This window comes from Acomys russatus, chromosome 24, assembly GCF_903995435.1.
Source record: "Acomys russatus chromosome 24, mAcoRus1.1, whole genome shotgun sequence".
NCBI lineage: Eukaryota > Metazoa > Chordata > Mammalia > Rodentia > Muridae > Acomys > Acomys russatus.
The window spans coordinates 40,553,622-40,576,633 of NC_067160.1; the positions used below are offsets into that span (position 1 = coordinate 40,553,622).

Genomic DNA, 23,012 nt, shown 5'->3' on the forward strand with positions numbered 1-23,012 from the left:
AATGTCTGAAGTAAAGACATCACTTACCTTGGTTGACAGCAAATCTTAACTTCTGTATGGTTGCCAGATTGCCACTAACTCGATATATTCCATCAACATCTAGGCCTAAAACCAAAGTAGCACATTTCAAATTAGTATGTAGAAGAACCGAGAAGATGAACAAACAACAAGGAAGTGAATCGGACATGACCGTTGAATGCCCCTTCTCCACAGAGAAGACAAATTGCTATGACCTCAACTAAAGCAATGTTCAAAAATTTAATTCCTAATTTCTAGTGAAAAGGTGCTGAGCCAATCAATATTGAATACAAATTTCATCAAAGCAACAATATTAAAAACCCCCATGGGACTCAGGGCATATTTAAGATTATTCCTAAGGCAAATGGAAGCAAAGCTGGAAAAAAAAAGACCTCGTGTGTGTGTGTGTGTGTGTGTGTGTGTGTGTGTGTGTGTATGTGTGTATTATAATTAGCCATTTTATAAAATTATTTTCTTCTTTCCTCTTTGTTCCCATTTTGCTACTCTCCTTCTACCCCCATCTTTTCCCTCCTTCTTTCTGTTCTTATTTGTGCCCCATTTCCTGTCTGTGGTGACCACTGTTACCTGGCATGTCTTGGCCTAATGTTTGACCTGCGGAGTAAAAATGTTATTCCATGTATGACTAGTTTCTATCACATTCACATAAAATATTGCATCATAGAGGAGACTACAAAAACTCTTGCCCTATTGGTATATTAGTTTCAGATAATTTTGGAACTTATCTCTGGCTGGGAACTTGGATAATCACTTGTTTGGTTTTTTGTTTTTGTTTTTGTTTTTGTTTTTTTGTGTGACACATTTGTTTGTCATATCTAGTTCTTTTCATGACCAAGTCTGTAGGATGATTAAGAAATAAGAAAATATAAAGAGATGCTTATTCATGTACTATTATCTCCATTAAATGTTGATGTTACAATGTTTGTGTTAGGAATGTACAAATTCCCTCATGTCTCTAGGCTCTCAGAAAGGCCTGATGAGATCACTGGCCAAGGACACAGGCTGTTATCCCAGCACCTTCTCCCGGGAGGTGGTGTTAAATCTTTGTTAATCATGGTGATACATGATAATCAATGTTAAATAAATTGGAGGAAATTCATGATTTTTTTTTGTAACAAAGACAGTACAAAGATCTTTAATGACATGAGATGCGTCCTTTCACTGCTTTGCCATTTCTATACTTTTGCACATTTTAAATTAGGAATTTTTGTGCTGTGTAAAACATTTCTTCAGTAGCTTATAAGAGAATAATGTAATTCAAACCACAGATATTGGTGACATGCTGCAGAGCAAATATTGCCTGTAGACTGAACTCTTCTATGGAATGAACTCAAGTAACTAGTGACACTGGCAAGAAAGTAGAATTGCTATTAACAAATGTATTAATTGTTGTGGGTGGGGCGTTCCAGAGTAAGCTAATGAACAACACATGACTGCGACACTTTCCCTTTCTGAGAAGTACAAATTGTGGAGAACAGCATAAAGTGAGACACCTATCTGTAAATAGAAAAATTACCCAAGACATAATACATGTTATAAACATCATTTTTTTCTTCCCAGTGTATAAACTATCTCTCTTGACTTAAGGGAAAGTACTGTGCTTTCCCACATTACAATGCACATTTGACATCTTGAGCATGACAATCATTATAATTAACACTTTTCTAGTATTTGATTTCTGCTTTTACTACAGGATCCAGTTGTCCATATGCTTATGCATTTAAACTCAGAATATGAAAAAGATTAATTTAGAATGATTTATTATCCAAATTTAATTAAATTTTCTTATTCTTTCATGAGATAGTACTTGGAGTTTTGTCTAAATCTGAAAACTTTTGAATAACGTGGTATGTTTTTAAGGTATTAAAATTAGTATATTGTTGTATATTCCTTTCAAATTTTTTCTTCTTTTCTGAACATATAAACAACTGTAGATAATAGTTTTGAATTCTCTCAAGTCATTATTGGTGGTCCCATACTGTCTATAGAACAAAGTACAGGACAGCAATTTGGGGTTATTTAAAAAGCATTGGGATTATATATAGATATCTAAATGTTACTCAGAACGAAGAGTTATACCTAATTTCACCTATCTACTGATATAAAATTAGACCAAAAGAAAATTGCCCTAACTTTTCTATAGGTTATCAATTATTTCAAAGGAATTCAGAGAAAAAATACTTTTAGAAGAGAGAAACATCAATGAAATATATGGGTCTATGTTCTCCACATAAAAGGTTCCAATTTACCTTAAAAAAGAACAGTCAAAGTAGTATTAGATAGAGAATTACTAAAGATGAAGAGTGAATTTCTACCTAGTAAAAGCGAATACACTGAGAATTTGTTTTGCTTATTAGCTGAGCCTTCAAGAGATGTCAAAGATAAGTGAAAACAAATTGAACACATTAATATGAATCCGGACTTTCCTTAAGCCTTATTTTTGCTATATATATCTTTTAAATACAAGGTAAAACAAAGTACATTTTCACTTATTGTCTAAGGCTCATAATACTATCTTAGATGCATTTGATGTATCTATGTTCTCTTGCGCTGCAGAGTGAACTTCAACCACTTAAATTCCTTGCAGTCCCAAGCTTTGTTTTTCTCTTGTGTAAGTTGAAGCTGTGGCAAAGGCAGCACTCGCCTTGGTCTTTCGGAAATTTCCGCAGGAATATTTTTTTTTTTTTAATGTTCGGTAATCAAAAACATTTGGAAGAGTAGCATGGGTTGTATATATTACATATGAGCAACTGGAAAGCACTATAGTGTTTAAAGAAAGCAGACTTATCCTAAATTAATAACCTATTTTCTTCTGGGATGAAAGCGGGGTGTGTTGGTGATGAAGACGGAGAGGATAATTCAGTCCCGTGCCACTACCATGCTCGTGTGACTGAGTCTTAGCTGAGAAACTGTTCTGTGGCTTCAGCTAGAAACCAGAGAGTAAGAGGGAGTACAGTAAAACATAGTAGATGCAATATGAACGTAATGACGCAGCTTCTAAGCACTTCACGTTCAGAGATACGACCATCCTACTTCTTGCAAATAATAATAATCTCCGACTTTAGTGGTGCCTGTTTTGATAGGCTCCGCCCCCTGCTATCATACTTTTAAAATGTTGGTAGAGTGAAAATGATAAAGTGCAAATTAAAAGGCAGAACACTGCACTTTTTCAAAAACAATCTGTAATGTATCAGTGAAGTTTAGTAATTTTAAATTATGTAGGTCCAGTCTTGAAGTTCATCAGCTCTCTCCCGCGTGGCTCAGGGAATGGCAACCTTAAAACCCTGGGAGCAGTATCTGAATTGCAGTTTTTCACGTGTCATTCCCTTTTTACTCCAAGAACTTTGAAAGTTCTGCCAAACCAAACCAATGTAAATTGGCGGCTTTGGACATCCTTTTCATGACCACATTATTCTTGCTGGATGGGGAACTACTCATTTTGGAAACAAAGTTAGACTTGGTATGAGTTTTAAATGAGTGGTGTCTTCAAGGTACCCGCACTGTGCTTTGGTAAAGTTCGAGACAAATTGCTTTGAGAGATAGCCTCTCTTCAGTAAATAACACGAGTGAATGCTGACTGAGGTTTTCGCTGGTTGTGCTAGCAATACATTGGGAATACGATGAGACCGAGCCGTTGCACTTTTGTTTTTAAAAAGTAAGACTGGCATGAGCAGGATCACAAAGATTTCTCAGAAGACAACCATATTCTTTGAGGTATCATTTGCTTACTCACCAGCTGAGTTTTTTTTTTTTTTTTTTTTTTTTTTTTTTTTATTGTCAAAACAGGGTTTACCATTGGCAGAAGTCACTGGGTGTTGCTATGGGGGATTGTAAAAAGTTATCCTCCCCCCCCCCCTTTCTACTGAAGAAGCATAAGCTGAGATAGACTTAGTTCAGCCACAGTGCTGGCAAGGCGCTGGAAAGGGGGAGCGCACAGGCTGGCTGAGCTTTGTTTAGTCTTGAGTGACTTAACCATGTGTGGCAAGTGGCTGCCATGCTCAACAGTACAGCAAGGTCAGAGCAACCAGCGCTCATGTCCCATTGTAATTCTCTCTTGGCTTCACTTTGAGTTATGTTTTATTTTTTGATTCATAAGTGTTTGTGAGTTGCAATTCTTAAAAATTATGCAGCCAGGATGACTGTTTTCTCCTTTGCTTTATAATTGATGACATGAATACTTATTTCAAAAATTTTATCAAGTTTTACTTTTTGTGAGATCAAGCTTGGGAAAATTGCTTTTTTCCCTGCTCATGGATTTATTTTAAACTATGATTAAATTGTAGCATTAAAATCTCTCTAAGAAATGCTCTATCCTTGGGCCTTTTCAAACTAATATTGTTGTGTTCTATTGCATGATACCTGTCCTTATCTATCACCCCTTTCTCTGTCTCCTCATAACACTAAGGGTCAAACCCAGACCAAACCATTGTGAGTGGAAGACAGGCACTCTGTGGCTAAAGTATGTCTTTAGTCTGCCTTTCTCTGTACTTAGAACTTCTTTATGATGAATGCTATTTAAGCATCAGGTTACCCCTGTGATTACAAAACAGAATTAGCTAAACGCTGGTCATATCTGCTGTTGTATAGGCTGTGGTGAACTGCTTTCACAAGTTTTTGCACTTGTGAAACTACTGCTTACTCTATCTGTTTGCCAATCACCCACTGTAAGTGGAATGTTTCAACTCCTCCTCTCATGCAAGCAAGTTCAGAGATGTATAGAACACCTTAAAGAAAAAGTTAAGTTTATGGTGAATATATTCAAGCATCCTGTTAACCCGGTGACTAAGACAGAATTTACTGTCTGAAAATCTGGAATCTGAAACGCTCCAAAGGCTGAAATTTAGAATTTCAAATAAGTCCACAGGTGAAGCCCCATATAACATATGAAACTACCATCAGACCACATGTATAGGTATATACAAAATATAGTTATGTCCCAAGTACAGAGTTGGATCTTTTCCTGAAGGTACCTATTGTCTATGGGCAAGTTTTCCAGAGCCTCCAAATAATCAGAAACCAGAAACAAGTTTCATCTCAAGCATTTTTGTCTTTTATTTCCTGAAGGCTGAGTGGTAGCTGCCTGTAGAGCCATCTCTCAGCTACACAAGTGAGCACTTACCTCTATAGTTAGAGCACTTTATATTGCTCCAAGGCAAAGCTTTCTGTTGTAGAACACAAGAGCATTTGCTCCTCTACCACCCCCATTCTGAAGGCACAGTCTTCTGTGCCCATAAAGCCTCCTAGGTGCCTTCACAGTAAGAGATGAAGGTGAGGAGCACTGGGTGCTTCTGCTTATTATATGTGTTGTCTCAATGTTAGGACATTCTGTGAGATACGCCTGGCATAAAGGGTCCCTACTTATGTTATCTGGGAATAGTGTTTCCTCTGCTTTAATGACTTCAAGTATGTGATCTCCCGTGTGTAATGTCTTCTTGCAATATATTTCTGGTGTACTGATGCACATTTTCTGTTGTCAGCACAATTCTTGTCTCCTTCCTTCCTTCCTTCCTTTTTGATCTTTTCTTCAAATGTATTCTTTGTGTCTTATGACTGGGATTTTTGAGAAAAACAGATTTTTTTTTGAGGTGGCTGCCATCTTGAATAAGATGCTTGCATTGGTTTCATAATGGCTAAATCTTTAATGTTGAAAAAATCTCATTTGAACTCTGACATTTAGCTATGAGTATTTTTACTGGTGCATGGTATGTAAATATAACGGAGAATTAAATTATGTCTATTTGAATTCTTTGCTATGTTACTATAATACTGAGAGATTATGTTAACAAAAGGTCCTATTTCAGTACATCTTTCACGAAATTTAGTTTTTGTATTCTTAATTTTTGTTGTTTACAGAAATGCTATGTCCTTATACTTTTAATAATGTCCACTTAATATTGAGAGTTTTTTTTCTTGTTTTTCATTAGCCCTTTATTTTCAATAATTTCCTCTTGTTTCCTTATTTTCTTATATCTATGTTTGCAGTTCTTGTTTGATAGAAACAATTGCTGCAAGATGATTTTTATTTTCTCTTAATAAAATAACAAAACTTCTATCTTCACATCTTATTTCTCTTTTTTGTTTATCTTTAGTTGAGGTAATTATGCAAGTTTCATTGGTGTATTTTTTATTGCTCATTTGTGAGAGAGTTTTCATATAATAAGTATTTATGAGAGGCTCACATGAAAAAGCAGAACTTTTGTTTTCCTAACAGTAGGACAGACAAATATTTGTCACTCAATTAAAAAATATTAAATAAAGGGGCTTGTTTAGTGGTTGACAGCCCTGGCTACTTTTGCTGAAGTCAGGGGTTCTGTTCCCAGAACCCACATATGACAACTATTTCCAATTCATGTTCTGGGAGATAAGATGTTGTCTTCTGGCCTCTGTAGGTACTGCATGCATGTGGTATATGTGCATGTGCTCAGGCACACATATGTCCACATTACATACATACATACATACATACACACATACATATTAAAAAAATATTAAACTGGAATGCTATCACTAAGCAACTGCCTTTTAAATAGTACAGAGCCTGAGCTATTAGTAAAGGATCCACCATTTTATATCATTTACATAGTTTCATAGAGGAGATGAATTCCAGTTTTGAGGTAAATTTCTTTCTTTCTTTTGTTTTGTTTTGTTCTGTTTTTCCCAGACAGGGTCTCTCTGTGCAGCCCTGATTGTCCTGGACTTGTTTGGTAGACCAGGCTGGCCTTGAACTCACAGCGATCCGCCTGCCTCTGCCTCCCAAGTGCTGGGATTAAAGCCGTGCGCCACCACCACCCGGTTGAGGTAAATTTCTTAAGATATAAAGTACACACAACTAAGGAAACACTCTATGGGCCTAAACAAGAGGCTTGTATCAATCACAGAGGTTCTAGAATCAGGAGGATTACCTCCCAGCTCTTTGTATTAGCCACCTGAGTGGTTAGAATTACTAGGAAGTGCCCCACTCCTTCCTAGGCCACTGTCCTTCCAACTCAGTACTAGGAAATAAAAGCATTTACTCTCCATCCAAATAAATATTTATTTATAAATATTAATCATATTTGCTATGCTGCATATTGCATACCTTGATCAAGCACTGCCCTGTTTGGGCTGCTGAGAAGACAGGTGGTAACATCATGCCAGAGTTAAAATTGGTAAAAGGACAAAATCCGTAGTGGTACATGCTTAGAATTTGGGTTTGTTACCAATGCTTTGCTGTGTGATATAAACCTTAACATGTCCGCATAAAAGTATCTAGAGATGATGGGGCCTGGAGGTAGGAGGGAGCATGCTTAGCTATTCTGTTGTAAATATTATCAAGTATTCGGCACACAGATGGAAGATTGGGAAATATATTATTGCATCACTCTTCTAGTTTTATTGCCTCACTTTTCACACCCACACACCCACACACACCCACACACACTCACACACCCTCACATGCATATATATGATATTGGGAGCTTTGTAAGTAAACAAAAAACCTGTGGAATCTTAAAATATTTCTGTGAAGACAGAAGCCATCCTCCTTCACACGTGGGAAACCACTGTCATCTAATGTGAGACACTTTCTCCTTTGTTTGTACTTGGCTCTTGTTAAATATCTCACCAATTCTTCATGATGAGAGAGGCACTTAACCACAAGGCTGAACTACAGCAGAGTAGATAACAGTGCACACAAGCTCCACTCCTGACATCCATTTCCTGTGCTACATAAGTGGACGATGATTGCTTTCGCGTATAACCTCCATACACTTGATGCAGCTCATATTCCAACCTTGACTACTGAGCCAACTTCCTTTAAAATCATACCTTTTAACTTAAGGATTACTAAATGATAGGTGAGTCAGGGAAAAAAATGAAGGAAAATGTTCCAATATGGCTAATGTGGTATAGATTGAAGCCATTTGTATGCCATATTTAATATCTGGGTAAAGTGAAATGGTAGACAAAGGATGATACGCCATGTGTGGTGAGTCATTTTTCATATGCTTAGTTGTATGTATCTCTCTAATTCAGCAAAGAATTTGAAGCTGTAGGAGAGTATTCCTGACTATAATTTATAGAATTATACCAATCACGAGGTCATTCTAGACATCTCTCAAGGTAAAGATTTTCAGAAAGATCCTGAGTTTGACCATAGGATATCACGAAGAATGCTGCAATCAGAGTAAAGTTGACAGACTGAAGTGATTTCCAGAGAACAGAAAACATTGCCCATAGTTTCTGATCAATTTTAGAATGTTTTTTGCTTTTATGGGCATCTCAGTCTTGAAGATGAATATTGGCTAGTGACTCTGGTTGCCATTATGCAGAAGTTGTTGCCCTCATGGAAACTTTCACATAGTTGAAAGATACTGACATCGGAGGTTGCATCCAGTTCAACTCAGATCATTCTCTGTGTTGCCTCTCTTTTCTCTCAGCTTCGCTGTACAGTTCTGCTGTGGTCATGCTCAAGTAAACACACCATTCTTTTGTTATTGGGACTTGCTTAATGAGTTGCATTAAAAGAAATAGGGGAAAGAGAAATGAAGGATCTCTTTGGGTCTGCCACTATCATCTGGTAGTTCGCTGGCACATACACTAGGAAAACCCGAGGCTTAGTGTGTAGAGGGTGTTCCAGCAGAGTCCAGAGAGAAACAAAGCTTCACATGGATGCCATTGCTAAAGAAACCCGAAGTCTGGGAAGGAGTGATCTGTATTCTTTCTATGTACACTTAACTCCTTTAAAATACTTTAACAACAGACTATTTCATAAATTAAAGACATACAGTAAAAGGCTGACCAACACAAACATGAAGAAAGCACTAAAAATGGCTCCTTTTGTGATGAAGTCATAACAGTTATATAAAGTCTGGTCTCTGATCCCATTATACTTGAAATAGATATTGATGTAAAATTCATATATTTGCTGTCATTCTTTCAATCCCTCCACTCCTATTTTCCTTTAAACATCTAAACAAAGTGACCTCATTGTTTTCCATTGGGCTTCTTTTTTAAAACATTGGCAGGGATGATTGAGATTCAGGAATGTGGGAAAATGGATTCCCAAACCACGTCCCTCCCCTTTCATTCTGAACTGTAATTTTTGGCTTGGCTTGACTCACAGTCATCACATTTCGGCCTGAATCTCTCTGTAAAGTGATCTTTCTTAAACATTTCTCTCACTCATCAAGGGATCAGAAGCAAAGCCATGCTAGCCTTTCAGCAAAACACTTATAAGGGGCTTTTACGGAGAAGTCACAAGAGCTAAATTTCATCCAAAAAATCGTTTAAAAAGCGCACATTTTCAGAGCATTGCTGTCCGCTGTGAATCTTGTCATCTGTATGCCGTGAGCTCCAGCAGCTATTTTAATCTGTTTTTGTTTGCAATCCATTTGGTGTCCACCCAAGGAAATGCAGGTGATTCTAATTAACTTACTGCTAAAGATGTTGGGAAAAAAAAAAAAACAAAAAAAAAAAACAAAACCAAAACCTTAGTTCCTTTGTACAGAATTATACACTTCGAACCTGTCTTCTATTATTTATAACACGTTATTAATGAAGATGACCGTATGCATACATTTACCTCTTAATTCTTTGTTGTTCAGTTTTTGTTAAAACAAACAAACAAAACCAATGAGGTTTATGAAACAAGAAAAAGCCACACACATACACAAACACACAGACACAATACAGTCCCTAGGAATGGTTGCCAACTTTTATTTAACAAGAGTAGCAACTTAAAAATAACATTATTTTTACTTTGTGCAACATAGTTTAATATCTGAAATAACCCTGTTCCAATAAAAACCTATTGAAATACTCTCAGGCCTAACTCTGCCCTGAAGGTAAAAGTGATTAATTGAAAGATTTTGGCAGATCTCCGCTCACCACCAGGGCAGTTTAATTTAGAACACATTCAACCATTCCTGGTGTCTCTGTGCTGGTGGGGCATGACTTTTGATCTTCTTTGGGGAGGCGCCTGTAATTCAGAGCCTTGGGCTAGCCACTTCCTGGAGGGTTTTCGTGGTTCGCCCCTGCTGAGCATTCAGGTGAGAGACAGCCCTGCTATTCTAGAATCTCTTCCCTGGATTACCAAAGACAATTCTATGTACATAAGGACACATCCTCAAAGCTGGCTGAGCACACCAGCCATCAGCATAAGCACACTGCAGCCACAGACAAGATGGTTCTTTTCAGCCTGGTGACCTCAGACTTCTGAGGCATTCTAATACCAGTAGACACTTCACCCAGTGAAGACAGAGCTCCTGCCCACAGCAGTGCCAGTGTTGATCCTCTGAGTCTTGGAAGATATAAGCGGGATTACTTTTTTAAGATTACAGGAGAGTCTACACCTTCAATTTTGGATGTACTTCTGCTAAACAGAAGCATGAGATTGGGGTACATGCCTCCTTTTTGGCAGATGGAACAGTGTCAATTGTGGTTACATGGAAGGATTGACAAGCTGAACTATATAAGAAAGGACACCCTGGAATTGGTGTACTCCAGTTCTCCATGTGATTTGACATTGATTAAGCACTTGTTTATAGGAATAGAAGCTAGGCATTGGAGATTTGGTGTAGAACAGTGTGCACACAGATCTCTGTTGTATGCTTGTATGCAGCCATATTACACACACACACACACACACACACACACACACACACACACACATGTTCATTCATTTGCACTACTAGGGTTTGAAACTAGGGCCTAGTGAATACTAGTTAACATATCTCGAGATGACATTAGTATTTTTTTTCTTCCTTTACTTTATACTCGGAGACAAGGCCTTACTAAGTTGTCCTGACTGGCCTTGAACTCACTACAGCTGAGGTAGGACTTACAGTTGCTACTCTCTTGCCTTAGATTCTGGAGGACTTAGGAGTATAGGTATGTGCCACATAAACATGTTCATTTGAAGTGTTTGAGAGATGGGTATCATTTAAGAGCAATTGCTCCTTTTCTAGAGAACAGGAAGCAGCCCACAAGCACCTGTAACTCCAGCTCCAGGCACCTGATACATTTTTTTGGCCTCTGTAGTTGCCTGTACAAATTCAGCATTCATTCATAGAGATATACAAACACACATAAATAAAAATGACAATAAATATTAAAATATATTACCAATACACAAATGTTTTAACATATATGCATGTATATATACACATTGTTTTTTTTAACAAATCCTATTTTGTTACTTTAAGTCTATCCCATAGATTATATTTCTTTAATTAGTTAGTTAATTAATTAACTTTACAGCCTGATCCTACGCCCTCCCTCCTCTCCTTCCAGTCCCACCTTCATGCCCCCTCCCATGATTGCCCTCTTTCCTCTTCTCAAAGAAAGGGAGGCCCCCAAGGGGTACTAGCCCACCCTGGCACCTGAAGTCCCAGCAGGACTAAGCACATTCTCTTCCACGGGGGCCACACAAGGCAGCCCAACCAGGGGAAAAGGAGCCAAAGGCAGGCAACAGAACCAGTGAGAGCCCCTACTCCCATTGTTAGGGGACCCACATGTTGACCAAACTGCACATCTTCTACATATGTGTAGGGGGTCTAGGTCCAGCCCATGTATGCTTTTACAAATATTCTGAGTTGTTTTCTCAATATATAAGTTCTATTTTTCTCTGTAAGTTTTGCCTGCATATATGTACGACATGTGCCTAGTGTCCTCAGAAGCCAGAAGAGGTCATCGGATCCCCTGGAATTAGGAATACAAGCTATGTGGGTGCTGGGAATTGAACCCAAGTTCTCTGGAAAAGCAGCCAGCACTCTTAACCATTGAGTCATCTCTCCAACCCCATATATTACATTTTTACTTCTACAGATCTATATCAAAAATATTTGGTTAGTATCATCAGTGTGTCCATTGTCTTTGAGTTCTGTTATTTATCTTAATTTAGCTTAAATATCTTATAAAACTTAGGAAATTAAATTAAAATTCTTAGTGGATACACATAAGAAATCTAAAATTTTAACTGATTGATGAACTATTCTCCCATTAAGTTTATTATGGAATGGTTTACAGATACAAATATACAGTATCTGGGACAGAAAAGACATAATTTCCCTGCTACCTAGACACTCTAACTCTCTAGGAATGATCACAATCATTCATGTTCATGATTTTAGGAGTCAAACAAAAAGCATTGAGGTTTGCTTTATTTGCTGCTAAAATCACACAGGCTTCTTTTGGTGGACCAGAAGAGAGATTTCTTAGCTTTATTCCCAACTGTGAAAGAGTTGTTAACCATGTAGCAAGAATGGTCTACCCTCTGGCTAATCAGGACACATACGTGTGCCTAGAAAAAGGGCGTTTCAATACCAATTGTTCCTTCATGTAAACTCATCCAATGCTAATGTAATGTGAAATTTCCTGCTTCTGAATGATTCTTGTCACACAGGTGTACATTGAAAAGTTCATCAAAATGCATGTGCGTACACACACACACACACACACACACACACACACAGATACTCAAATACATGTCATACATTTAATACGTTTAACAGGTAACATATTTTCTAATATATCATTATGGAAGGAAGGTATGCAAACTATTATGTTTCATATTACTATAATATTTATGGAGTGATTAATCATGTATGTTATTTCCCAATGGTAGGAAATAAAGTTTCACATATATTTCATGTTTTTTTTTTTTTTCATATGAAATTTAAAGAATAGTATCACATCCCCATTTCTTGAAGGACTATCAAAATCTCAGGCTTGGGGACAATATTTGAAAATCCATGAGTCCCTCTAGGTGACTCTTGAAGTGATATTAGAAAGTAGAAATTAAAGACCACAGGTTTAAAAAACTTAAATTTTATGTACCCAGCCATCACAATAAATCTTAAGATTAATTATGGAGGACTTGTTTATATTTTCAGAATTTTGAGGAAATAATTCTTTCTTAAAACATTTCTTTCAGACGAGATTTGTTATGTGTAAATTCTGCAAGAAGAAATAATGCTATTCTCTTGTTTTGAAATCATCCCACGTGAGAGAAGTGTGACTAATGGGAAGGCAAAATACAACAAGAGCTGTTAATCTGGGTGTGATATGAGAGGGGAAAGTACACAATAAAGGACCAAGGGCGATACATTGAAAGAGGAGCAGAGTAAGAGAATTGGCACGCCATATTGGCTGTAAGGTGATAAAATAGAATGATTTCCATTTTATGAATATTTATTTACTATTTCCTCATGAATGAAAATAAAGTAAATAAGTTTTCTCAATATATGTATAAATTTGGGGAGCGAAGGGTATTTTTAAAAGGTGATGCAATTAATTTTTAATAATGATTTACTCTTTTTATCACAACATTTTTCTATCAATAATGAATTGTAAAAGAATCACCTATGGTTCTGCAGGCACAGGTGAGTGCAATGGTCTACACTGAGTGCTAAATCCTCACTGACCTATACAGGGTCCCTACACACTCAAACATCACTAAAAAATGCTTCATTCTCTTGGAATGAAGAGAATCTGACATCAAGGCCTTTCCCCTCTCTGTTTTGGACAGCACAGAATACAGTATCATAACTTCTCTCATTGTGGAACTCTCTTGCACCTTAACCATGAGTGAAGCTCTCTCCACTTTGCTTCTTCGGCACCTCTAGTCTTTCCACAATGACTCAACCTAAGTAGACACGTTGCCTGGAACACAGGCTGACTTATGAAGTCAGAGAGCCTTCCAACTTGCTTTTCACGTTTACAACAAATCTTAATAAAGCCTCTTGGACCCAAAATCAAATGGATTTCTATTAATTTACTGGCCAGAGTATCAAACAAAAAGACTGACCTTACTTCACCCAACTTCAGAGCAAAGTGCTCTGTGAACAGAACTCCTTGGAAGGAGGAGAGTTCTAAGCTTGGGAACATCATACGCTTCAGAAGCATTTGTGAGACTCCCTTTTTCCTCTTTGACTTATCAAAACAAACAACAAGCTTTCTCCTTTCTAGTGCTGGAAATATTGTAAAAGGAGATTTTCCAAGATGAGTGAAACCTTTAAGACCATCTGTGCTCCAGGTAACACACAGCGGAGTAACACTGGTGTCTGAACCTTCTATATACATGCTGTTCTTGAGGTGGGTTTGCCAGAAGAACAATATTAGAAGTCAGTTAGGGGCACAACGGGACGTCACAGAGTAAGGGATCCATCTAGCAAAGAGAAAGAAGGGAGGAGACAAATTTACTCTTGTTTTTCTGGATCCCTTAGTGTGCCCCTCTGAGCATGCTCAGGTCTCGGCTCATAGCTTCAGGGCTTTTGACTCAGCTAACTCTGTCGCTGATCAGTATTCGGTCTAAAAATCTTGTTCTAAAAATTGAACCGAAGTTTTATCATTCAGCAATATTCAACAAGTGAAGTGTTTGTCTGACCCTCATCCTACGAGAGAAAACACTCTAAGTACAACGAGGCTGTGTGGTTTTTTTGTTGTTGTTGTTGTTGTTGTTGTTTTGTTTTGCTACAAAAACCTGTTTTTATTCTTAGTGCCAAGTATATGTGGACTTCTGGACAAAGACTTTGAAAACGAGGGGCGGGGTGGTATCCATAAGCTATTATTTCTGCGTGACCTCCAACAATTTTTGCGAAGCAGAAACATCGTGGCTGTTTTTCTTTCTTTTCAGGTTTTTTTTTTCTGGGGGGGGGGTATAGAGTACTTGATAGCTGATTTAAAAATATGGAATCTAAACAATTCTTTTACTGACTTCTCTATGGAAAAGTGCTGATTTATCCTTGCACTTTTAATGTACTATCTGTTAAATAATTAAATGTAACATATTTAGCTCTGTAAAGACATGAGAAGATATGGTCAATGTCTTTTCTATTAATCTGTTGTCTTATTTTAGAGTTCCTCCTCATTATTTGGTAAACAGTGCTCAAGTTGTTTTTTTCCTGGCTCTTCTGGAGCCCACCGCTGACCTGTAGAACTCTGTTTTTGGAAGAGCAGTTGATGTCTAGTATTAATGTACTTTCTTCTACATAAGCTCAACTAGTTTCCCTAGAAAAACAAGTTGCTTTATCTGCTGCTTTCCACAGAAAGCTGGTTGGAGAAAGCCTTTCTGGTGGGAAAAGAATCTGAGTGGGGAATATGGACATACATACACCAGACCAAGGATTATATGATGAATATTATACGTGAGGAAACACTATAACGCAGTTTCACCCTGTTAGGCTTTCCAAACTTTATTCCAAATCAGTCTTGGATTATGTGTGAAAAGTAAGAACCTTCTACTGTAACAGGTGCTGGCAAGAAACTCCCATTAAAGCTATTGAAGTTATGCCTGTAAAGTTTTGGCATCTGAAAACACTCTCTCATAAGAATGCATTATGCATCAGACTTTTCTCACTAGGAAAACAATGTGAGACTGTGACTGCTTAACAATATTCCCAGTCACTATTTTGTTAACACTATCCTTTGGTGATGACATCTTTGCTGGCCTTGTGTTACATATGAAGTGTGTATCGGCTTTCATTTCAACACAGTGAACGTCCATTGTCTTCTGTGTAGACAATAGAAACATTGGTCTACCATCTGCTTGTCCTATTTAAAGTATAAACTTGAAAATATTTTTTTTTCAGTGCAGTCCATGGTTTACATAAATGTATCCACATTCTGAAGATTGACTCTTCACATGAACTTTAAAAGATACTTTCTGGGTTTTCAGAGAAGGTGAGAATGGATTCTATTGAGGGCTTGGCAGTAATCAGTGTAAGCTTGGTTCACACGTTATCTTGGAAAGGACTAGCATTATGCCTGATATATAGTGGGAGATTAATAAGTCGCACTGCTTTTTCTTTACATTAATTTTCTATGTTGATAGGATTATATCTTTAAGGTCTAATGATGTGATTCTTTTTTAAAAAAACATAAACTTCATTACCTTAAATAAGTAAAGCCTTTTTTCCTGTTCCATCTCAATTTTCCAGATTACTAAATATACAAACCATATGTTATTTTGCATGTTGAACACAAGTGAGGAAAATTTTATACTTTATCTTATAAATTTATTATTTATAAATACATTCACATAAATAAAAGGGTTAACTTGGATTCATTAAATTAAGGTCTAAAAAAGTATGTGTCACAACAAATGCTGGGGGAAAAGGCCACTGAATAGAATTAAGAGACAGTATGGTCCAAATGCATATGTATGGCTCTAGCTTTGTAGTTACCTTGTATATTAAATACAATAAAATATTACTAATATGTATTTTACTATATAAATAATTCTATTTTTCCCAGTTGAGTTGATGGTTTTATAGTAATCTTTAAGCATGATTTTGAACCAAGCTGTAGACACTTTTTTCATGTATCCATAAACATATTTTTATCAACAAGTCCTCACTGAGGGTAGTAAACTACTTATAGGATAGAGAACTCTTCATGGGTATGAACATATACATTGACCGCAACTCAGATAATGTCCCCAAGTATGAGAAAGCCTTTGCTTCAGAGCAATAGAAAACCAACTCCTCTCCTTGCTGCGTTGTCTACTGTTGTCCACATGGCTCTTTGCTGTGTCCCTAGCTTCCCCTCCTACAGTGAGAAAACATCGCTTTGGACTGTTTTATTGCCAATACATTTCTACTTCGTATGATGAAATGAAGCAAGGGACTGGTTTCATTAGAAGGAGAGGTAAACAGAACATTAATTAAATTTGCTGATGATACTAAATTGGGAGGAACTGTGGACATCTGTGAGGACAAAAGAATCATACAAATGGACTTAAGGAGTTTAGAAATACGAGCAGGAAATAATAAAACGAGATTCGGTCTTAAATAATGCAGGCTAATACATTTGGGAAAAGATAATCAGAAACATGGCTATTCAGTGGATGGTGCAGGCCTGGAAAATGGCAATGGTGAAGGAGACCTAAGGGGTGATAATGGGAAAAATTATGCATAAACTTACAGGGAAGTAGTTGCTATGCCTGGGGGTTTATATATAAAAAGGCATAATACCCTTCTTAGGACACTGGTATGTTCTCAAGCATTAAATATCAAATTTGCCTTGGTTGTTGAATCATTCAGGTCTGTGGGACAATTTAACACTGGTCACTCCGTTAAAAATGACAAAGTCTCCATTGTCTAAGACCCACACTGGACATCACAACCATTGTTTGATTTCTGTAATTTTCTACTGTGGACGATTGCTGATACGGCACTGTCTATCCACTGACAACTATTGACATTGTAGAAGACATAAACTCCTTCCTTCACTTTAGACATAGCTTCACTGCCTGTGTTTAGTATGACTGCACATGGAGTTCAGAGTCACTGTGCCTTGTCCTGGTCAGTGAATCTTCAGTTCACAGGATCTGACTCTCTAAGGATGGGTTTGAGGCAGGAATTTTGGATAACATCCACTTCTTCATCCACTCTGAAAGGAGCCCCTTGCTCTTCCTGATTATGGGATGCTAAGCATCGTGAAGATGGTGGTAAACACAAGGGCTAGATGGAAAAGTACAGTGGAAACAGCTACTACAATCTCAGGCAATTGGGGCTGTGTTGGGAAAAGCAAAGCCATTGTTAGTGTGACGAATGAAAGCCCTCATGATGGATTCAGGTGGCCATGGAGGAGGTTGAGGAATGAGTCAGAGCCTTTTCTTTGGGGGAAGGTGACTCTTGTGTTGTTCACAAGGGAACGAATATGACCATGGCAAGTGGACCATTTGGGGGAAGGTTTTCTAGTGGGAAGATGTAGCATGTGGAATAAACAGAGGTCTTTGAAGGCAAGAATTCTGTTGGTATTCTGCTGTGTTCCTAGGACACAGGAAGGAGTTTATGAGGACTTGGGGTGGACAGCGGGCAGGGTACCATCTGATTATCATTTCAACAGGCGTTTTGTTTATCCTGACGAGGAAGAAGAACCACTCCTCTGTTCTAAGAAGAGATAACATAATCCTATACTGAGTAATGAGGAATAATTTTGACAACTTTAAGAACACTGGCTCTAGAAAAAAAAAAAAAAAAAAAGAGAGAGAGAGAGAGCGCGAGAGAGAACCAGGCAATGGCTTCATCAGCATATTTGCCTCAAGAAGAATTAGAGAGGCCTTATGAAAGGCACAGAGAGCACAGAGCAGATGCATGCTCAAGAGCTAGTAAGGAAATAGATCATGTACATAACAAGAGAAGAGCTGTTAATGCCCAGTGTGCTTCTTTTTAGAACTACACCACGGACAGAGTTAAGTAAATAGAGAGGGGTACATGGTTGAAAGGGATAACCCCAGGCTGGAAAAGTAGAGGTTGAGGTGCCAGAAGATGATCCCAGAAGAGTAGTTTCAGGGCTTTTTGTTTTAAAGGGAAGTCACAGTTTGAAGAGTTACATATGAGAATTCTGCCACCCATCAATAAGGACAAGAATCAGTGAGACCTGTAACTGAGAATTTACTGGGAGAGCCTGTAGTGGGAAGTGCTAGAGTTGAAAGGTGAATCCAGAGGAAGTGAATATTTTTTATGCTAACACACTCTAAGTCAAACAAGGGATTTAGTACTAGACTCTGCCATTTCAAATGCAGGGCCAAATGCTTACCATCTCCCCAATCCCTGACCCTCACCACCATGTGCACACATGCATGTGCATGCGTGCGTGAGCACGCGCGAGCATGCACGCACGCACACACAGACACACACACACACACACACACACACACACACACACACACACACACACACGACCTCACATTACTTATTACAATGTTGTCTGTTAGTACTCCATAGCTCTCCAGGTAACTCAAGAGTTAATTCTCCCCAAAATGCCAACATTCAAAACAGAATTAGAAAAGAAAACTTTTAGAATAAAAGAACAAATTTTAATTACATATTAAAATTCTGATTTTAATGACATAGTTTTTCCTAGTTTTATAGGTTTTTTTTGTTGTGATTTGTTCTTTGCAGCATCAGCAGGGTTTACAGTTTGTCCTGGGTAAAGTACATTTGAATAAAATTAAATCCAAATCCATGTCAGAATTTAGGATTTTTACCATCGCCCTTCATTAGCTTCACGTTGATATTTCTGGTTTGAGCATGTATTTCTTAAAAAAAAAAAAAAAAAAAAAAAAAAAAGACTTATTTATCTTTATTTTCTGTGTGTATGTGTGTGCCTCCATATATGTATGTGAACATCATGTGTACATGTCCCCTTGCAGTCAAGAAGAGTGTTGAGTCTCCTGGAGCTGGAGTAACGGGTGGATGTGAGCTTCCTGATGGGGCACTGGGAAGTGAAGCTGGGTCCTGAGAAAGAGCATCTCTGTAGAACTCAGCTTCCTATGTGGTTGTGGGAACTGAGCCTGTGCCTGGCCATCACCGGGCATGTCACCTAGAAGTCACAGTTAGCATTCAATCATCTGACGAAATACAGATGATGAAACAATGGTACATTATTCCTCTAATTAAAAGAAGTATAGAATGGATATTCTAGAAGTTGTGGGACTGTTCACTTAAATGGAATATCGCCAAGTTAAAGAATATGACATCTTTAAGGGAACCTACTGTCAACTGTTTAACACAGCTGGGTCCTGAGGGAAAGATGGCACTCAGCTGAACAATGTACCATGTTCGGCAAGTGCTCTTTACTTACATATTTAAAAGACAAACCACAAATTACATTATCTCCTCACATATTATGTAGCTTCTTTCATTCAGCAACTGTTGGCCATGAGTTGTTTTCTAGTGTGAGCATGAAAGCAGTGTTTAGTCCGGCTCATCAACAGCGTTCACTGGGAGCCCAACAATGTCAGGCACTGTGTGAGGAGTCAGTGTACCCAGGAAGGAACACGCAGTGCATTGACACGGGTGTGTGCAACACTTTCTACTGTATATTATGCTGTTACCTTAACACTCAGGCAGTCAAGGTTTTTGTGTGTGTGCTTAAAAAGAGCATTCCTATAGTCTTCAGTAGCCTCGAGAGCTCTCCCAACATTATCATTTAAAGAGCTATTTTGGTTTTTGTAGTTTGTTTTTCTTCTCAAAGTGCCTTGCCCTTGATTTTCTTCCCTCCTTGATTGTTTTTCTTTTTCTGAACTGAAAATAGGAAGTGGTCTGAAGAGTATAAAATTAGGCAAAGAGATTAAGCTAGAAAAGAAGAGATTATTTTTAATCCAAGAAAAAAAAATATTACTAACTCCATAGACTGTTAAACTTTAAAATAACTTTCCAAAGAGTTTAAAGGAATCAGGGAATCATTGAGACATCAGTCTTTCAAGGAGACAGGAAAATTAGGAAAAGCACAGCACTAAAGAAATTATACAGCACTAGTGGGAAGCATACAATGCTCAGTGCTACAGGCCAGTGCAGCAATGCTATCCAGATATGCGTTTAGCTTGCTATGTATAGGCATAGTGATGTTTACGTTGGACACATTTTACTAGCAAATAGAAATAGGCCATCTTTTCCTACTAACTTTAAAGAAAGCATGAGTCACTAGGAAACTCAAAAATTATCAGTTTTAGTTTTATTACCTGCTTCCCTAACCAACTTAAGACTTCTTAATTGTAATATGCTAAGCCCAAGGATTGTTTATCTAAATATAGTCTATATATTCTTGTTCTAACAAATGATTGTTTTTTTGTCCAAAGCATAGTGACAATGTTGTGAAAGTTTTTCATATTTTTTTTTATCCAGTCAGTTTTCATTATGTAACAAGAATTAAAAATAAAAACTAAATGTTCCTTTTTTTTTTTTTTATTCCAGGGAAACAAGTATCTGAAAAAAAATTGACTGCCTTTTAATAATTTTTGTTCCTGATTATTGAAAAACTAAAAGTGTTCCAAACAAATATACTTTCTTTTTCAAATTTCATAAACATTTGTTTCCAGGCTCAAACATCCGGCCACCTCCCAGCTCAATCACTTTTAATGGCTGAACTATTAACTTGTGAATATAGGTCCTTATAAATAGAAACTCCCCAGACCAAGAATTTACTTTATAAAATGACACCACTATAAGACATGTTAGAGTATTGCATCGGAATATGCTGATTCTCTTTAAACCCTCCATGCACAATAAAAGGCTAATTGTGCAAGCTCTTAATTTTGGCTTAAAACCAAGTGACTCCAGTGGAAAGTATTTTAAAATCCTAAATTCCAGAATGGGGATTAAGAGTTGTGGTAAATGTTAGAAATTAGACCCACGCTTTATCTGAGAAGAGACACTGTTCTTTTGCAGGCTGGATCCAAAGTGTGGGAATCTCCACAGCTGACGTGATGTGAGCGGCGTGGCACACTGCTGCATTCCTCAGCTAGCCTCTCGGCACGTCCACTCCTATGAGTGAACTGCACGTCCACTCTATGTTAACTTCTGTTACGGTTAAGCTATTTCTGATAACAAGACTGTTATACATTGCTAGGTGGAGATAAACTTAATTAAATGCCACCAATAAGCACAGCGAATTAATAACGGCATTGCATGCAGAGTTTGTGAGGATTCTGGACATACTGCTTATTGCAAGAGTTAACTTTCCATCATTTTAAAGCAGGAATATGTTTACTGAGACAGAAAAAAAAACTTTCCGATAACTTTGTAGATCTGGCAAAACCCTGTGCTCCCTTTACAGAACTCACAGGCCTGCCCTTTCACAGGCCTCTGCTTTCCTCTTTGCAAAACCTACACCCACCCCCAACTCTCCACCTCGCCATCTCTGATTTCTTTCGGTTGTCTTTTCTGGTTTCTCTTTTATACTCCTGCTGGCTGTTTCCTGTTGACTCTGTTTGGAATTGTCTTCCCTCGTAGCCCTCAATGTGGCTTTCTCGCAGACACAGAGGCCCCAGAATGACTACCCTAAAGAACCAGTTCCAACTTGGATCTAGCACAACAGCACGGCTGTCAGGAAGGTGGCTGTCTCTGTGGTTGCATTAAAACAAAAAAGCAAAACAAAACACCAAGAGAGAGAGAGAGAGAAAAAAAAACTGGTCTTAATTTTAACTCAGAAAGAAAAACTAAGTTAATTTGCAGCATACTCTCAAGAGCTTCATTGAAGATCTCATACATCCATTGAGAGTGCACTGTGGACATCCTGCGCTACACATAAAAGTGAGAGGAGGGGAGAAAAAGAACCAACCAACCAAACAACAAACACCAACATAGCTCACTCCCTTAGGAACATTTTTTTTTTGTCAAGTCCACAAATATTCTCGAGAGAAAAAGAAAAACTGCTTATCTTGTACTTGAGATTTTTTTTTAAAGCATGTAATTTTTATCAGTTTGTTTTGTTTTTATTACTTTTTTTTTTTCGCTCACTGCTTATAAAACTAGGAAGCAGAAGTCTCTCTGGAAGAGGATGGAGTCATAAAAGTTTTCAAGACTCTCATCAGAAACTAAACAGTACAAATTGCACATTCTTCATACGCGGATCAGCCTTTAGTGCATGCCTGGATCCAGCTACTATAGATTATTCCAAAGCGGGGAAAGAATGAACAGTATAAAGTTAGCAGGGGCTGGGAGCAGAGCTGTCTAGTTACGGCCGTACAATCTGCACGTTAGGGGCCTGGATTGTGTGTAAGCAATGGGAAACGGCAATGGCAGGTTTTATTTTTATACCAAAGGGCTCAGTAGGATCTCAACGGACCTGAGGGTTCGCTGAGTGAAACAATGGAATATTAACAAGGACAAGCTTCATATAGCTCAGCAGAATATCTAGACGATCATCATTCCTGTTTCTTACCCAATAATTTCTTGGACATACACACCCCCTAATATGCATGGGGACATGTTGATAGCAAATACTCGTACATTTGTTCCTACTCCATGCTGTCAAGTTCTCTAAATTGTAGACATGCACTCCTGCTTCTTGGGGTATCGCGAATGCTAGTAAATACGACCATCTAAAACTTCAAGGAAAGGTGGCAGTTTCTCAAATTTCACATAATCACAAGGAATTAAAAAACAGTTAAGGTATAATAATAATTTTATCCATTCTCTTTTTTTCAACTCGTTGCAATGTACCCTAAGATAACTAATTGTTCAAAGTAAACATTCCACTCAGACCAC

General features: G+C 37.8%; 1 protein-coding gene across 1 annotated transcript in view; it reads right to left on the reverse strand.

Moving 5' to 3' along the window:
• Arhgap15 (Rho GTPase activating protein 15) overlaps positions 1-23,012 on the reverse strand; it is a 594,474-nt gene that overhangs the window by 197,843 nt on the left and 373,619 nt on the right. The window contains exon 11 of the mRNA XM_051166277.1: positions 28-105. Within this exon, the coding sequence (XP_051022234.1) occupies positions 28-105 (78 nt within the window). The remainder of the gene's footprint in view (positions 1-27; positions 106-23,012) is intronic.